This window comes from Cetorhinus maximus, chromosome 19 (genome assembly GCF_964194155.1).
Source record: "Cetorhinus maximus chromosome 19, sCetMax3.hap1.1, whole genome shotgun sequence".
NCBI lineage: Eukaryota > Metazoa > Chordata > Chondrichthyes > Lamniformes > Cetorhinidae > Cetorhinus > Cetorhinus maximus.
In genome coordinates, this window is record NC_135897.1 from 32277569 (window position 1) to 32295402 (window position 17834).

The 17834-nt window shown below is 43.2% G+C and overlaps 2 protein-coding genes across 2 annotated transcripts; both read left to right on the top strand.

Annotated features, from left to right (window-relative positions):
- Positions 1-1480: 1480 nt before the first annotated feature.
- rbp1.1 (retinol binding protein 1, cellular, tandem duplicate 1) lies at positions 1481-13924 on the top strand. The gene is made up of 4 exons (XM_078563672.1): positions 1481-1732; positions 2496-2674; positions 6595-6696; positions 12901-13924. The coding sequence occupies exons 1-4, from the start codon at positions 1582-1584 to the stop codon at positions 12952-12954; spliced, it is 486 nt and encodes a 161-aa protein (XP_078419798.1). The 5' UTR covers positions 1481-1581; the 3' UTR covers positions 12955-13924.
- On the top strand, positions 9388-10974 carry LOC144694259 (large ribosomal subunit protein eL37-like). The gene is made up of 2 exons (XM_078564605.1): positions 9388-9538; positions 10598-10974. Exons 1-2 carry the CDS (start codon positions 9388-9390, stop codon positions 10915-10917), a joined length of 471 nt encoding a protein of 156 aa, XP_078420731.1. The 3' UTR covers positions 10918-10974.
- Positions 13925-17834: the final 3910 nt, after the last annotated feature.

The following is a 17834-nucleotide window of genomic DNA, read 5'->3' on the forward strand; positions in this document are numbered from 1 at the left end:
AAGAGAGCTATAAAAAGTGTTCAAAATTATGAAGAGTTGGATAAGTTAGAGGGAAAGTATTAACAAAATGTTGGTACACAGTTGAATGTTCTAAAAGAAAATGTATGCAAATTAGGCAACACTTTGGTCATTTACTAATGCACCATCTGAGCACAATTTCAAGGTTTGTTGGGGTTAGAAATGAGAACTGAGGAGAAATAGGGCAAACTGCTCCAAACCCACGTGGTTCTCTGTAAACATTGGCAAGAAAAAAAAAACTTATTTTATACATTGGGGCACGATTGGGAAATTTGCAGATGACACGAAGATTGGCCGAGTAGTGGATAGTGTAGAGGATAGCCATAATCTCTAAAACGATATAGGTGGGTTGGTGGAGTGGGCGGTAAAGTGGCAGATGGATTTTAACATAGAGAAGTGTGAGGTCATACATTTAGGGAGGTCAAACAGTTACAGGGGTTACAAAGTAAATGGGAATATACTAAGAGGGGTAGATGAAGTGAGAGATCTTGGCGTACAAGTACACAGGACCCTGAAGGCAGCAGTTCAAGTAGACAAGGTTGTAAAGAAGGCATATGGAATGCTCTCTTTCATTGGCAGAGGTATAGAATATAAAAGTAAGGATATAATGTTGGAATTGTATAAAACACTGGTGAGGTCGCAACTGGAGTATTGTGTGCAGTTCTGGTCACCACATTACAGGAAGGACGTAATAGCTCTGGAGATAGTGCAGAGGAGGTTTACAAGAATGTTGCCAGGGTTAGAAAAGTGTAGCTACGAGGAGAGATTGGATAGGTTGGGGTTAGAGGTGACTTGATTAAGGTGTACAAAATTATGAGGATAATAGATAGAGTGGACAGGATAAAATTGTTTCCCTTGATGGAGAATTCTAGAACCAGGGGACATAGGTTCAAGATAAGTGGCAGAAGGTGCAGGGGGGACATGAGGAAGAACTTTTTTATGCAGAGGGTAGTGGGTGTCTAGAATTCACTGCCCAAGTTGGTGGTAGAGGCAGAAACTTTAAACTCTTTTAAAAAGTACCTGGATCTGCACCTTAAGTGCTGTAAACTGCAGGGCTATGGGCCGGGTGCAGGAAAGTGGGATTAGAAAGGACACCTGGGTGTCCTCGGGCTGGCATGGACAAGATGAGCCGAATGGCCTCCTTCTGTGCTGTAACTTTTCTATGGTTCTATGGTTCTACATGCAAATAAACGAGTTTTTTCGCTTGGCTAACGGTTCGAAGAGTATGCAATCCCAACAAACCATTTGAGCCTAGCTCTCATCTTGTTATGACAATACAAGCACGTCTCCCTGTTTTATAATCTACTAAAACACGTTGAACCCTCAGTTACGTAACATTGCAACCGGGAATATTCTATTTACAAGAGAAAAAAATCAAAGCATGAACTAAACTGTTTGTGAGACACTGAAGACTATAATTAAAGGCTGCTTAATGAGCGTCATTGATTTCAGCTAAAGAGATTTCTGAGTCTGACCTGAAAACTCATTGCAGCATTCTCCAAATAATCGGATCAAGCGTCTCACATTTGTGGCTGATAAAGTGTGTTGGGCTATTGTCGCTACATGTTTATTCAACTCACTGAGGACAAGTCTGTGAAGCGTGGCCCAAGCTCCAGCTCTTCTGTTTCTGAAGACTTAGAAATGTCAACTGATTTCAGCGGATACTGGAAAATGATATCCAATGAGAATTTCGAAGAGTACCTGAAAGCGCTAGGTAAAAATCTGACCACTGGTGTTTGTGTATAACCAGAACTTTATAGCTTTGCAGCTCTGAAGAAGTCACATAGACTCGAAACGTTAACCCTGTTTCTCTCTCCACAGATGCTGCCAGACCTGCTGAGTTTTCCCAGCATTTCCTGTTTTTATTTCAGGTTTCCAGCATCGGCAGTATTTTGTTTTAGGTTTTGCATTCAGTCTGACACAACATTTCAACTGCTGATTTGAGAATTAACAGTAAGGTAGCAAATTTGAAATCATTGCCATTTTCCTTGCATTATAAATCCTGTATGTTGAGGTGTTTCTGTGCTTTGGGGTGGAATCGATTTAAGCGGGGCTTTATCTTTTTAAAAGAAATTGTTGCTGATATCTATTAAGAACACGTTATTAATACGTAACAAAACTTCTGAAGTGTTTAATTGGTTATGAAAGTTTGAGTCGATCAGGAGCGATGAAAGATGCAAGATAAATGCAAGTCTTTCATTAATACCAGTTCAGATACTTACAGAGGATTGAACTTATAACATTTCATGAATCTGATCCTTGCGAACATCCGAGCCTTCATTTCGATTGATGTCAGTGTTATTACGGAGGTAACCTGTAATCCTTCATTTACTGTATATGAGTATAAGAGATCCAGGCGAGAGAATGCTAATTGAATTGAAATTCTCTTTTTATACAATATGTCATTAAGACTCAATGTTTTGCCTTGTGTTTCAGTCGAACACATGCTATTTTATTTTCCCTCTTTTTTTAAACAGATGTAAACATTGCTTTGCGGAAAATTGCAACTTTGCTGAAACCAGACAAGGACATTGTTCAGAAGGGAGATCACATAGTCATTAAAACCATCAGCAGCCTCCGTAATTATCTCATGGAATTCGATATTGGCAAGGAGTTTCCTGAGGATTTAACCGGGATAGATGACCGCCAATGTATGGTAAGCATTGTGCACCAATCGGATCCTGTTAAGCTTCTGCTCAGGATGGATTTTGATATTTGTATTCTCAATAAACATTGGAAATATTGCCAAACTAGGCATAGACCAATCAGTGTGAGGATAATATGGCATTTTGTGTTGTATCTAGCGCTCTAATAGTTTGCATTGAGTCAAATTCGCAATGGAGACAAGTGCTCTCTGTAAGTAGTTCCCAGACAGATTGGTTGAAACATGGACAAAAGAGCTGAACTCCAGAGGTGAGGTGAGAGTGACTGCCCTTGATATCAAGGCAGCATTTGAATAAGTGTGAGATCAAAGAGCCCTGGCAAAACTGGAGTCAATGGGAATCAGGGGGAAAACTCTCCACTGGTTGGAGTCATACTTAGCACAAAGGCAGATGGTTATTGGAGGTCAATCATCTCAGTTCCAGGACATCACTGCGGGAGTTCCTCAGGGTAGTGTCCTAGGCCCAACCATCTTCAGCTGTTTCATCAATGACCTACCTTCCATTATAAGGTCAGAAGTGGGGATGTTCGCTGATGAATGTTCAGCACCATTCGTGACTCCTCAGATACTGATGCAGTCCATGTCCAAATGCAGCAAGACCTGGACAATATCCAGGCTTGGGCTGACAAGTGGCAAATAACATTTGTGCCACACAAGTGCCAGGCAATGACCATCTCCAACAAGAGAGAATCTAACCAATTCCCCTTGACATTCAATGGTATTACCATCACTGAATACCCACTAACAACATCCCGGGGGTCACCATTGACCAGAAACTGAACTGGACTAGCCATGTAAATACTGTGGCTACGAGAGCAGGTCAGAGGCTCAGAATCTTGAGGCAAGTAACTCACCTCCTGACTCCCCAAAGTCTGTCCACTATCTATGAGACACAAGTCAGGAGTGTGATGGAATACTCCCCACTTGCCTGGATAAGTGCAGTTCCAACAACACTCAAGAAGCTTGACACCGCCTAGGACAAAGCAGCCCGCTTGATTGGCACCACATCCACAAACATTCACTCCCTCCACCACTGATGAACAATGGCAGCAGTGTGTACCATCTACAAGATGCACTGCAGAAACTCACCAAGGTTCCTTAGGCAGCACCTTCCAAACCGTAAAAGGACAAGGGCTGCAGATAGATGGGAACACCACCACCTGGAAGTTCCCCTCCAAGTCACTCACCATCCTGACTTGGAAATATATTGCCATTCCTTAACTGTTGCTGGGGATCAAAATCCTGGAACTCCCTTCTTAACAGCACTGTGGGTGTACCTATGCCACAGGGACTGCAGCGATTCAAGAAGGCAGCTCACCATCACCTTCTCAAGGGCAATTAGGTATGGGCAATAAATGCTGGCCTAGCCAGTGATGCCCACATCCCTTAATAAAAAAAAGATTTGGGCCATGTTTTACTGACAAGATAATGGTGAGCCGGATGGTGCTGGTGGTATTTATGTGTACATGGTTCGGTAACTTCGGGCAAAGTACATATAATATATATAGGATTGCAGACTCTCCAGGGTTGGCCTGTAGCCTCCAAGGATTGATGACCAACCTCCAGGACACTGCTGTGTGCAATCCTGAAGAAAAATCATAGGGACATTAAAAAAGGTAGTTTTAAAAAAAACTTTGAACATTTCTCTTTATCAGATATAAAAATATTGAAAATGGGGGACAAAAAGGCTGTCTCACTGACAGTCAAGCATCATCCAAATGGGTAACAAATCTTTTAGCTTTCCAATTGGCCCAGGAAGTCAAAAGGATGGATGTGTTAGCCCAGGAATGACTGGAGCATGTGGGCAAATCATATGATGCAACCTCCAGGAATACATTTAATCACATTCGGCAATCCTGAAAAGCAGGTGGCATATATTAATATATACACGGTTAAATGCCAGTATGCAAAATGAATTTTCCAGTTGTGCTGCTACATCCTTAGCTTTGCAAAAATGATTTCACTGTCTACCTCAACATTGACTTGTATTGAATGTTGTGAAATTGCTGTAATTATTGGCTGGTTACAAACTAAACCTGCCAGAGGTTTTTAGGACAAGAAATTACAAACGAATGTACCCCCTTTTAACAATGTGATATATGTTAATTTCTGGCACTGAAAATTCAACAAGTACAAGAGTAAATTCTCATTCCTTCAGATTTTGAATTGTTTTTGGAGATTTCAAGGAAGCCAAATTTCAAAAAAGAATTATGACTTTTCCTCCCTTTTTCTCTCAATCCAATATTTCTTTCTCTCCCCTTATTTATGTTTTTGTGCCTGCTTTGACATTAAATTAATTCTCCTTTAAATCATTCAGTTCTTCTGCAGTTATTTCCCAATCATTAAATCTTATTGGTTCAGGAGATACCCTGCTGGTTGCCCAGTCTACTCAGATCCCAAATGCTGTTTCCCTTGCAGCACCATTATCAGGTCACGCTTTCAGCAACATACAGGGAAAAACTGTTTGAGCTGAAGAGTACAGCAACCCCGACTCCAGGAGTTGAGCACTTAATATTGCCTGGCACTCCTGGTGCAGTACTGAGGGGTGTTGCACTGCTGGAGACGATAGCTTTTGCTTGAGGCATTAAACTGGGGTCCTGCCTGCCATCTCAGGTGGACATAAAGGATTTTGCGGCACTGTTCAAAGAGGAACAGAGTTCTCCCGGTGCTCTGGCCAAAAGTTATCTCTTAACTAATACCAACTGTGCAGTTTAATTAGTCATTTATTTCATTGTTGTTTGTGAAAATTGCTGTGCTCAAATTGGTTGTCACTTTTCCCTACAGAAGTAATTAATTTGCTATAGTGTTTTGAGACATAGTGAGGTTGTGAAAGGGGCTATATGAATACAATTTCTTATTGTTTACATAGCAGCTGCAGATGTATATGCCAGTGTGTGTTTGAACCAGTGGTGGCTGTATAGAGCTACCAATTTACCAGTTCTATAGCCTATTAGCTGTAATTTGAGCTATAGGTATTGAAGTTGCTCATGATGAAAAAGCTGTGTAATACTTTGAAAAAAGCTTTTGTTTTAAAAATGATTTCTGTTTTGAGCAAATATTAGTCCCCATTAAGATGAAGTAAGTTTGAGGATGAAATAAATTTCCTCTCTGCAGTCAATTTGTTAGGTCAAACACACTCCGGTTATCTGTGTTGGTGGCAGTGTATAGCTTATATTCTGCTGGGTTTATGGCTTTGTTGTGCATAATGCACAGAAGGAATTAGTTTATTAAAGCTAGAGTCCTGAAGACTAAGATCATGTGGCCAATTACAACTCAGGGTGTCTCTTTTATTACACTCATATATTGTACATTTAAAAATTTTAGTTAATTGTGTGAAAATCAGATTTTTTATTGTCAGTCCAAAAGACTTTACCTAACACATGTCAATGATTATATGAAATAACAATTCTAAAAAACCAATAGTTTGGAATGTAGACATGGAAATTTCAGGTAAAATTTAGGAAATGTTGAAAATTTGCTGGAACGGGTGCCGGATGATTCTTCCACAAAAGAATATTTCAAGTATTAGCAGTAGGGCTTTTTGGAGTATTTAAGATACCTAATTACTTTTGCAGGATGTGGAACAATCCATGGACTTAGCCAGTCATGCTTCATTCATTTAATGGGGCTGAACTATAGCGGACTGCGTCAAAATGGCTGATTATTATCTGAATTAAAGTATGCCCAATTTTGAACATTTCAGCTGAGTAGAGTGCCTTTTCACAATTTTGTAATTGGGGCTACAACTGTGCAAGCAGAACAATGAAGCCTATAAAAAGTGCGCCTGAATTAAGTCCTTAGATCAATAAGGGAGCATGAATTATTCTGGCCAATCAATAAGTCAAGTGCAAATCTGAAACCTGTTTTAAATAGTTTTTGTTATAGGCATTTGACATTGTTTTAATTTACTTTAGACCACAGTGAATTGGGAAGGCGATAAACTTGTGTGTGTACAAAGAGGAGAGAAACAGGGTCGAGGATGGACTCACTGGATAGAAGGCGATGAACTGCATCTGGTATGTCATTTGTCGCTGGATAATATAGTGCTACTTGTATATTCGAAGGATTTGTATTTTTGAAAGGAATTACAATTTGTTTTTGCTGTTTGAAACTTACTGCATGTAGACCAAGAAATTCCATAACTCCTGATGCAAACTTCAAGCTGCCTCCTCCCAATTTAAATGATTGTAGTGTTCAGCTGATGCTGAGTGTGCTGTTGAGTGGCTGCATGCCTGAGTAGGGGGTGCAAAATCATAAGAGGCTAACATGAGTTCAAGCTAGCCTGCACTACTGAATGCAAGGCTGCCTCTGTTAAAGGAGAGGAGCATTTTGGGTGGAGCAGGTTCTGCAAGTTATTTTAGTGATTTGACATGGGAAAGACACAAGAATGGTACAAATTGACAGAGTGGGCTCCAAGATTTTCCACATTGCACTGAAGGCCCTGGTCCAAGAAGTGGAGAGGAAGAGAGATGTTGCATATCCACATAGACCAGGAATCCCTCCAGACAAACTTAGTGAAGGCAGTGGGTCCAAGGAGCTATGGTGATCCATGCCAGGTGTCCAGCCTCGAGGATCTGACTGCAGTGCCGCATATGACCTCATAGACCAGTGAATGTACCTTCAAATGCCACATCACACTCACTGCTGCACTTCCTCTTTCCTGCTGAACAGGGTGGTACTTGACCAGAGGCAGCAGTACCTAACTGAGAAGGATGAGCCCAACTGCATGTCCTCACCCCAATAGAGGAGACCATTAATAAACCCATTAATCACACTTATTGGTGCAGCTATGACTGAGGCCATGGCTGTGAGACTGTGAGACTGAAACCATTGAAGATGACTGAAGCTTATTCCTAATCCTCCTTCTTGTGTCCCTTTTTTTCCTTATCCCATAATCTTTTCTAATTTACAAACTGCAGATGGTGTGAGCATGCAGCCCGTGCTTTCCCCTGCTCCCTTCCCCACCACCTCACCCTTGTGCCTTTCTCCTTTCAGATACCCAATTCTGCAATTTGGGCAGGCAGTGGTGGAAGAGGAAGAGGTGAAAGAGCAGGAAGACAATGATGAAGAAGAAATGCCATCACTCACTCCCACACTCACAACCACCAGTTCAGATACTGACACTGAACTTTAAAATATTGCTTAGAAGCAGGTTCAGCACATGGTGGAATAGCCTGCAGCCAGGGCAGAGGACAAGACTAGCACTGGTGCCAACTTAATAGAGGGCAAGGTTGCTCACAACCTCTGCTGCAAAGGACTAAGACATCGATGGGCGGCATGCAGATGAAGCCTGGTGGATACGCACAATGGAATGCTTGCTACATTGGTACATTGTGGTCACTGTTCAGTAGTGTGGAGGAGTCCCGACACTAACTTGACACAGTGCTTTGTGCAGAGCTTGGAGACCATCCTTTCTAGTGTGGGAGTGGGGAGCACCCTTGTGGACCTAGCCAGGATGCAGTGCCAGGTGGCTGGCGTCTTAGATTCCAGAGCAACGCAGGCAGAAACCACCGAATGTGTGGGTGGAAGCTCAAACTGAAATCATGGAAACTCAGCTTGCAGCCACGCAAGCTCAGGCTGCTGCCATTGTAGCTGCAGATATGAGTGTTCAAAGCAGCTTATAGGTGTCACAATTAAGCAGTCCTGCAATCTGTCTTCCAACACCGTCACTGCCCAATGGGGTTGATGGTAGAACACAAATCTTTTGTCCTCTCTCAGATTGTATTTGGCCTCTTACCCCTGTCACTTTGCCAGTGCCCTTGCTATCAGCCAGCCCAAGCTGTTGCAAAATGGTGCAGTCTGAAGCCGCGAGCCTTCGAGGCCAGCGCTGACCACGGGCATCCGGCAAGACCATCTGCAGTCTCTCCACTGAAAGCCTTCCACTAGCCCTGCTGCAGCTACTGGAGTAGAATTGTGCTAGATAATGAACAGTCGAGGACGTATGAAAGACAGATGCTAAGGGGTTGCACATGGATGATTAGTTGACTTTTGTAAGGAATATGGCAAGGTTTGATTTATAAGTTCAATTTGGTACTTTTTTTGGCTTTTACTTTGTCCATGCGGCCAAGCAGACACTGTAATGGTCAGTGATGGAAAGAAGATAAGGCATGTGGGACCGTTGATAAATTGGGAATTGGAATTGTGTTCACTGGCACTGCAGTCAGATGAGGTGATCCCAGACAACATGACCAAAAAAGGCTGTGTTGGTTGCCTCCTCCTCAGCTGCTCACCCTATACCTGCTGGCAGGGGCTGTGCCTCATGATGATGAGGTTGTGCATTATGCAGGAGACCACCATGAATCATGGTATGTGCTCTGGAGAATACTTCAGAGTATCCTTCAGGGCAGTCCAGGTAGTGGAAATATTGTTTAAGCACCCCAATGGTCTGTTGGATGACACTTTGTGTGGCTGCATGGCTTTCATTATACTCATACTGCCCAGGTTTGCAATGGACTCATAAGCCACCAAAGATATCCATTGTCGCTCAGTACCAACCCTCTGATTTGTGATGGTGGCTTCAATGCAGATGGCACAACTGTTTGCTGCATTACAAATGCATGTGCTGCATATGGTTGCACACGGGCATTGAGGAATCCCTATCATTTGCATTACATCCCAGGGTTGGCATGCAGGTTTCATAAAGTGATGCACATACAGTTAATGGTAACCTGCACCATGGGGGAAACCTTCAATCCTTGTGGAGCCACATGCTTGCCATCATCTCCTTGCCTCTGGAAGGAGAGAATGAAATGTATTCACCTCTCTTTGAATACAGAGCCTCAGTGATCTTCCTTATGCCAACAGTGGACGGCAAACTGGGAGATGATGCAAATGTCACCTGCTCCAGCTTGGAAGGAGGTAGGCACAGAGAAGTTCACCCTCACTGGCAATGACAATGCAGTCCTCACCCTGCTCTGAAGTAGGAGTTACGCTGCAACGGGTGGCATGTTTCAGTGAGGACATCCATTGTGCCACAATGACATCTGACACATTGTTCCTTGCCAAGGCTGAGGTAGGAGAATTGTGTCCTGAACACCCAAAGTGGAATGGCCTCCTGCTGAGAATCATCACCACCTCCTCCTTCTGGCAGCTTGTATTGCCTCTGCTCATTCTCCCTGATGATGTGGACATACAAATTATCACATCCATATCTGGGAGGAAGTGGTTGTGCAGAATCAACGAAGTAAGGACAAAGTCCTACAGTACCTGCCACACACTCCTTGCATACATCAGCAACTTTAAACAACTCTGGAAGCCACAAAACACTTTGGAAATCACAAGAAGAGCCAGTATCTATCAATCAATCAGCAACTAACCTGGAAGTAGTTAATGATCACTTTAAACAGCACTGGTCGCGGGGATGGTGATTGGGTGTTCCTTCCTGCTGCTGAACAGATGTTCAGCTGTGTGTTTGAGAGGGTGTTAGATGAGGCATTGAGCCCTAAAACGGCAGAATAGCCCCAAAATGGCAGAACTGGTGTTAAATCAATGTTGCATGATGATTGATGTCAGAATCTGCCTACTCGACATACCTCCAGCGGGCGCCCCATGTCATCACCAAAATGGTCTCTGGCACGGTTGGCACCAGAAGTGTGCAAGTGCTATTTTGAAGGCAAAACAGCACACCCAGTGCCAAAAAACTGGGTGTCATGGAGGCAAATTTTGCAACTTTAATATTTCAGTCACAATGACCTCGTAAATATTAGTAGCTGTTGTATAATGTCTAGAATACAGGGAGGAAATTGCAGTGCTAATGTCACCAATAGATGCAAATACTCTAAGGAAATCTCTTGCAGGTAGTTAGAAATGTTGGAATTCATGGGTAGGAATTTTAACTCCTTCCTTATATATTATGTTCCAAAGTGCGGTCCGTTATGACATTATCACGAAGGAGTCAAGCTATTAAATGATTCACAGAGGCACAAGGTAACTGGCAAGGAAATCAACTTCATCACTCGAGCGCGCAGTCATTCGGAAAGAAGCGAAACAAGACCCACACTCTTTGCCGGCAATGTGGGGCATTTCACCTGCAGAAATCAACCTGCGGTAAATGTGCCTATCCTGCCAAGAGAAAGAGGAAGTATAACTGGAGTGCTAAGGCCAAAAGGAGAAACACAACTGGTACAGGCCGCATGAGGCACCTGAAGGTGGTGTATCGCCGACTCAGGAATGGATTCCACAAAGGGACCATCCTAAAACCCAGACCTTCCACAATGGCTTCCTCCAGCACTGCATAAACTACCAGTGTATCTACACAACAAATAAAGCTATGGTTCGGAAAATTAAAAAAAAAACACCAGTTCAGCCAAAACAATAGTACTGGTTTGTGATTAACCTCGCTTTGAACAGATGTTATCAGTTAACGATAAATCAGTATTCCCCTCCCATTTGAAAGCACTGGTGATTAATGAATGTGGTCAGGTTTCATTATCTGAGTCAAATCTCATGGTACCACTGTCTCTTCACTCTCACACTTGGTTTCCACTTTTTCAGATTCAACTAACTATTTTGCAGAAGATTTCACTTTCTGCAAAATTAATTAAGCATCTTAAACATTAAAACAAATTAGTCGATATTTGGTTAAAGGCAAATCTGCTCACACATGAGTCATTTGTGGTATGTTGGTTCTCTTCACCATGCAAGCAGGTGGATCATCCACTTCTATGTTGATATAACAAAAAAATACCACAAATTAACCTGTATTACTCTGCATAATTCCCAGTTACTGAATTAAGTGGCATGTCTAAAGGGCAAAGGGCACTTGCCTGCCCATGCTATATTTCACACATAAAACCATTACTTTTTTAACTTAAAGTTTGGCCAAACATGGACAGGAATGTGAATGAGGAAATTAACCCAGAATTCCAATTCCAGTGGTGGATCTTATTCAGTTAGTAAACCTTTAACGGTAGCTATTTGGATTCACTAAATGGTTCATTTGGTGGTAAACGTGCACTTATCAACTTTGAATTTAATAAATTTCAACAATTTTAACTCTACCCACCAGGCAGAAACCAGATGGATGGCAGTTAAAATTGCCCACATTACTTACCCACTGAAACATGCATGAAACTCACCTGTTGTGCTCTAAGTAGGCAGCAAGGATACCACCCCACCAAAGCTGGCAGCTGAATTCTTTATTATGTAATTATGTTGGGTCCCAATGATGCCATTGAGACCCGACTGCAATCTTAACTGGTGATCTAAGTCGGAAAGCCACTGCAGCTTTCCCAATAGATAAGGATATTGGGAAAAGGACGCAGGGCCAGTAGAAGCACGAACATGGTTCTGCACTTCCCTTATGGGGACAGGAGGACATAAGACAACCGAGAAGCCAATTCCATCACCAACCTGATGTCAACTCTGATATTCTTGGGACTGTATCATTTTCCCACCTGACTGTTCCAGGTGTGAATTCAACCAGTGGGATTTAGATGAAGTGTAGGATAATAAAATAATCCTAGCTTCATTTCTGGAACAGTGGATGAGTTTCCAATTCACCTCATTGCCGGCCCTTCCAAATCATGATTAGAGTTTAAATTGGAACCAGAGATGCCTACTTTATAATTTGTACCTATACCATGTGGCAACTTTCAAAAAGCATTAGCATTGTTTTTGCATTTGACATCTCAAAATACTTTCTCTCCGCTCCTCCTAAAGCCAGTGGTTGGTGCTTGCATCACTTGGATTTCATATTCAAGGGCCTGTTCACTATGCATGAGGCTGGAACAGTGATTATTGATTGGCAGTTTAGCCAATGAGCTAAGACTGAATCTATGCTCATTCAGCATCCAGGGATGCAGAGTTCCAGGGATCACTGGCCGTTTCTGTTTCCCTTCTCTAATCTGACGAAGGTAATTGAAGCTTATTGAAATTAAATAAGCTAAGCATAGAGCAGGGATAAAACTTGAGATTCACTTGAACTGCATGGTTCACTACCAGATTCTTATGCTTCACATGCCTTATTCAACCTAGGAGAATCTGACATCATCTGTGCAAACCCCAACTCTTGCAGTTCTCAATTTCGATACTCTATTGCCATGCCTGAAACTTTGCTACCTACAGTAGGATTCAAGACCATCCTGGCCAATTAGAGAATGCCCCAAAATGTTATTGTTAAAAAGAATATGTAAAATCCTAAATGGAATGATCTTGTAAATACACTTAGAGATTTTAACTGCTGTATTTTCTCTCTTGCTCTCTTCCTCACCCACTTCCAGGAACTGCGGGTTGGAGAGGTAACAAGTAAACAGGTCTTTAAACAAGTGCAGTGAAGAGCCTCCGCACATGACTGAAGACAAAACAGAAAGGAGACATGTTGGCTAAAGCTGGAGGATCTCTACAGCCCCTAAACCCTTTTAATACGAAGCGTAAAACTGTTCATAATATCAGTGGAGACAGTTACATGGTCACCTTTTTAAATGTTACATGCAAATAATTTAAATGTCATTTTTTATTAGCAGTGACTTGGCCAATTATATTGCTCTTTGATTGGAAATTTAAACTAGTGTGATCTGTTAGGTGTCTCATTTCTGTTTCTCTATTAATAATGGTTCACTAAATTACATTCAGTTGAATGCTATGTTTGAATTTGCAAGCTTTTCTTTGTGGTTTATGCTTTGTGCTTTATTTCTCATTTTACCTTATCTATCTCTCTCACTCCTATTTTCCTATCTCCCTGTCTGTGCCTTTTCATGCCTATCTGTTTTTCTATTGCACTCTCATTTACAAACCTCTGTCGCGGTCACCAACTTAGTTGTGTGAATGTAAAGGAAATCTCTTTTTTTTCATGCCTCATTCACCCAGATTGGTCAATGCAGACTGTAAATCATTTATTGGTGCTGCCGTGTCAGAAACATGATTTGTGCTCCCTTTTCAAGTGTGGTGCACTTTATCCTTAAAGCTGCACCTTCCCCCTATTTTTATGACTTGAACCTTGCAACCAAAATGAATTATAACTAAATTAAATTTTATTAGCCTGTATATTTCAACTGAATTCAACTTGAATGTTGGTCTGACGTTGTTGCGGTTAGTTCTATTCAAACATTACAGTCTGCAAAGGCGCTATGAGCTTAGATCTGAATTTCTACAGGTTGTTTATTAAAAAGACAATTTATAATATTGAATATTGGTCCATTTGATTTCAACTAAATTGGAAAATCTCTTCATTGTACAAATAGCTATTCCAATTATTTTGTGACATGATGTATTTTTTTTGATCTTTATTAAATATTTTAACACGTGGTTCATGCCGCTAATAGTCATAATCCAAAAACACTTTATGGCCAGAATTTTTACCTCGTCGGGCGGGCTTGGTTGGGGCGTGCGGGAGTGGTCGGGAAGCTGACTGCTGCCCGCGATTGGGGCTGGACCGCAATTTTACTCTGGCGGGCCAATTAAAGCCCGCCCAGTGTGAAACGCATGCTTCAGCGCTTAGCACTGCCTGTGTTGGGGTGGAGGAGGGCGAGCCTGAGCTTTGCGCATGCGCGCGGGTGTGCATTGGAAAAGCACAGAGCTGCCTCAGGGAGTTGAACAGTTTTGAAAATAAAAAATAAAGAATTTTTAAATGTTAACAAACATGTCCCCTCATGTGACTCTGTCATATGAGCAGGGACATGTTAGAAATTTGGATGGAATTAAAAAATTTTTTTTTAATGACGGTTCGAAACCTCATCCCGTCAGTGGATGAGGTTTCGTAAAAAGCTTTTTCACCTGCCCGCCAACCATAAGGTTGGATGGGAAAGGAAAAATTTAAATCAATTGGATTGTTATCGGCCTTATTAGGCCTTTTAATTGTTGGTGGGTGCGCTGCCAATTCCCGTGTGCACCTGCTGACTGAAATATCGCGCGAGTGCGCGATGATGTCGGGACGCTCGCCCAACGTCATTGAGCGTCATTTTACGCTCAAGTGGGTCAATCGCGCGCCCACCCGCTCAGTGAAAAATCCTGCCCTGTATGTCAATTTGTCTCCCAAATATAAAGCAAGATTGTTATACTGCATACTGCTGTGAAGGGGAGTGGGACACAGAAAATACTATCAGTACTGTATGGTAAATGTTAGGAACAAACTTTCAGTATTACACTTGTCTTGTATGCAGCTAGGCTGATGAAAGTAAACTTGGAAGTGCTACATTGGAAAAATATTATACCATGGTAAAAATAAATCCACGGTAGAAATTCTGCTTTGCCTTTGTGCTGTCAGCTCAACCAGCGTGTAAAGAGCTGTTTGAAGTCTGGCCACTTTCCAAAACCTCTATGGCAATGTGAATAACACTGTGACAATTTGAAGAGTGCTGGGAGAACATTGAAGTGGAATGAAAACTGATATCCAGTAGCACTAAGCACTAGAATCTACTTTGCACCTTTTGAATGAAATACGTTTTTAGCACTGGAGGGGCACTACTGCTGACACAAGTGGTAAAAATCAAATCCTGCCTGTGGTGAGTGTACCAGATGACTGACGTGCAGAAATGATAGCCATGATGCTAAGCAATTAGAAGTTGAAAACATGAATGACTGGGGAACACTATATTCTTTGATTGAAATTATGTATTAAAGTGTTCAGGCTCAATTGGGAATTGTGTATAATGACAGTAACTGGTCTGACGCATTGACATTCCATGCTTAAACCAGATATGTATGTTTATCTGCAGTCAATTATATCCCACCTGACAATAGCTTTTGAAAAGCAATAACCCAAATTAAATGACTTGATTAAATGTTTTGACAGATTTGATCAAATGTGACAGGTCCATGGAGTCCCCATATGACAAGCATTTGTCTGACTGCTTTTTTAATTTATCTAGGTCAATGACCTTAATATCCAGTCTGAGAGCCATGGCAAATAATCTATTTGTAATGAGGTAGAATTCAAGGGCAGAGCTGAATAAATCCTCTTGGGTTAAAGCCCTCGGAAAAGTAATAGTTGTCATTTGAACTGTAAACGACAGTGATGTTTGCACAACTGAACTGTGTCTTTGGCATTCAGTGACCAAGCGATCACAGAGGTGTTATAGAATAAGATTGAAGCCTGTGGCCAGGATTTTCCATTCCGGGCCAAAGTCCCGGGGTGGGAACCGATAGTGTTTCCTGCCGTGGAGCCCAGAGGGAATTTGCGCAAACTCATGCGATGCTGGCCTCATTAATTATGCAGTTGGGGTTTTCCCAATGTACTGGGTGGCGGGGCGGTCTGGATGACGTGTCCGCTGCCATCATATCCTGGCGCCATATTTAAAAGGCGCCCGGATATCAGCTTCTTTGTGGCAAACCCACCATGGAAGGAGGAGATGGCCTGGTGAACCCAGGGATCTGCGGCCCCCAGATTCAACAACGCTTCCCTCGATGTAGTGGAGGCTAGGAGGAGCACCCTGTACCCGAAGGGTGAAAGGAGGAGGCTGAGCCATGTAATCAACCCTGCATGGGAGGAAGTCGCCAGGGTGGTCAGTGCCCACGGCCTCCACCAGACAATTGCCCTGCAGTGCCGGAAACCGATGAATGACCTCATCCCCGCCGCCAGGGTAAGTGAACCCTCAACTGCTCACACTCACCTCAATGAATGGTAGAGGGGACATGGACCTCAGTGGTAAGGGTGCCATCCATGAATAAAAGAGCAATTCAATGTGATAAAGTGATGCCTTAGAGCCCCGCTGCAGTCCATCTAGTCTGCAGGTGGAGAGGCCACTGTGGGCCACTGAGCCTTCCACACAGAGAGCTCAGATGCTGTTGGGGCTGGGGATGGACGTGGAGGAAGAGGGGCAGTAGGGGGCTAGGTATTGAGGGCACCAGAAAGCACCACTAATGACATGCCTCTGTGAGCCTTCTATCTGCATGGGCTCACCGTCCTGGAGGGTGCTTCCCCAGAACCCTTGTGGACAACCTGCAATGCATCAATCACATGGTACACAATCCAATTTGTAAGACTGGAAGCAAGAGAAGGATACCTGAAACCCAAGTGCTCTCAACCCCATCTCTCTTTGCGCAGGAAAAGCTACGATATAATAGGAGAGAGAGGGAAGACAGGAGGGGGCCCACATGAACTGAAGAACTTTAAAGAGTTCAAGGGGCAGGCAGCCAAGCTGGCAAGGGAGGTATGGGATTGAATCTGTGCAGATGGAGATGTCGACTGGCGGCCTCCGTCCAGTAAGGATCCATGCATAATGTAGTCACATAGAAACCTTAGGGTTATGTGTTCCGCCATATTGCAGGCAGCTCATGCAGTCACTCGCTCTCTCCTCTCTCACTTGCAGGTGCTAGCAGGAAGAGGGAAGGCCAGAAGATGAAGCCCTCAAGGAATCAAGTAGGAGTCCCCAGGCACCCAAAGGGAGCAGGAGTGGCTGTTGGACACCCCTGGGACCTCCACTCTGGGCTCTCTGAGGGTGTCCGGCCCTTCAGAATCCCCCCTTGCCTGTGACCCCTTCAGCTTCATCCTCTGTGACCAAGAGGGAGCAGCTGCCTAAAGCAGGAGAGCCAAAGTAGGCCTCCAGGCTTCGGGTCTCCAGGGGATGTCTGCCAAGGTCATCCAAGACAACAGGGCAAACTGGTCAGCAGGCTCCCTCCATCCCTGCTGTGGATATTGGGGGAACACCTGGAAGAAGTGGTAAGGAATGAAAGATTAAGAGGTTATGATTTCACGTGTGAATGCATGGGTGCACTATAATCATTAATGTTCCTAAACTTTTGTAAGTAGACTACACTTGCATTTTAATGAGGTCTGATATGATTCAATTGCAATCCATAGTGTTAAGCCTGTGCACTCCCCACCCCCGCCATCTTCAGGGGATACCCAAGGCTGGGTCTATGTCTCCCGGAATCATGCATGTGCAGAGAGGCAAGGAGCTTTGCCAGGGCCCTTGTGAGCTGTGTGCAAGAAGCCTCCTGGGCATGCTGAGCTTTTGCCCTTCACGCGCTCATCTCTTGAAATGCCTTAGCATTGTCAGCACTACGTGCTGGGGTTTCCCTTCAGTTGTCCAGTTGAGCTGACCTGCCACTCCGCCCAGTCCTGCAGACCCAGCTCCCGTGCAGCATTTCGGGATCTTCACCTCTGTTTTGGCAGAGCCGATGGAAAATGCTGAGTTGTTCAAATCCCAAAGGAAAACGTGAAACAACTGCCACAATTTGTTTTGCAAGTTGTATAAATTTTGAAATGCGTGCCTTG

Bases quoted from the DNA above. Each gene is read 5' to 3' on its own strand.
- rbp1.1 (XM_078563672.1), top strand. From the start codon at position 1,582: ATGTTTATTCAACTCACTGAGGACAAGTCTGTGAAGCGTGGCCCAAGC. The intron at 1,733-2,495 runs GTAAAAATCTGA...TTTTTTAAACAG, and splicing joins AGAGTACCTGAAAGCGCTAG to ATGTAAACATTGCTTTGCGG. The intron at 2,675-6,594 runs GTAAGCATTGTG...AATTTACTTTAG, and splicing joins TAGATGACCGCCAATGTATG to ACCACAGTGAATTGGGAAGG.
- LOC144694259 (XM_078564605.1), top strand. From the start codon at position 9,388: ATGCTTGCCATCATCTCCTTGCCTCTGGAAGGAGAGAATGAAATGTAT. The intron at 9,539-10,597 runs GTAGGCACAGAG...AATGATTCACAG, and splicing joins CTGCTCCAGCTTGGAAGGAG to AGGCACAAGGTAACTGGCAA.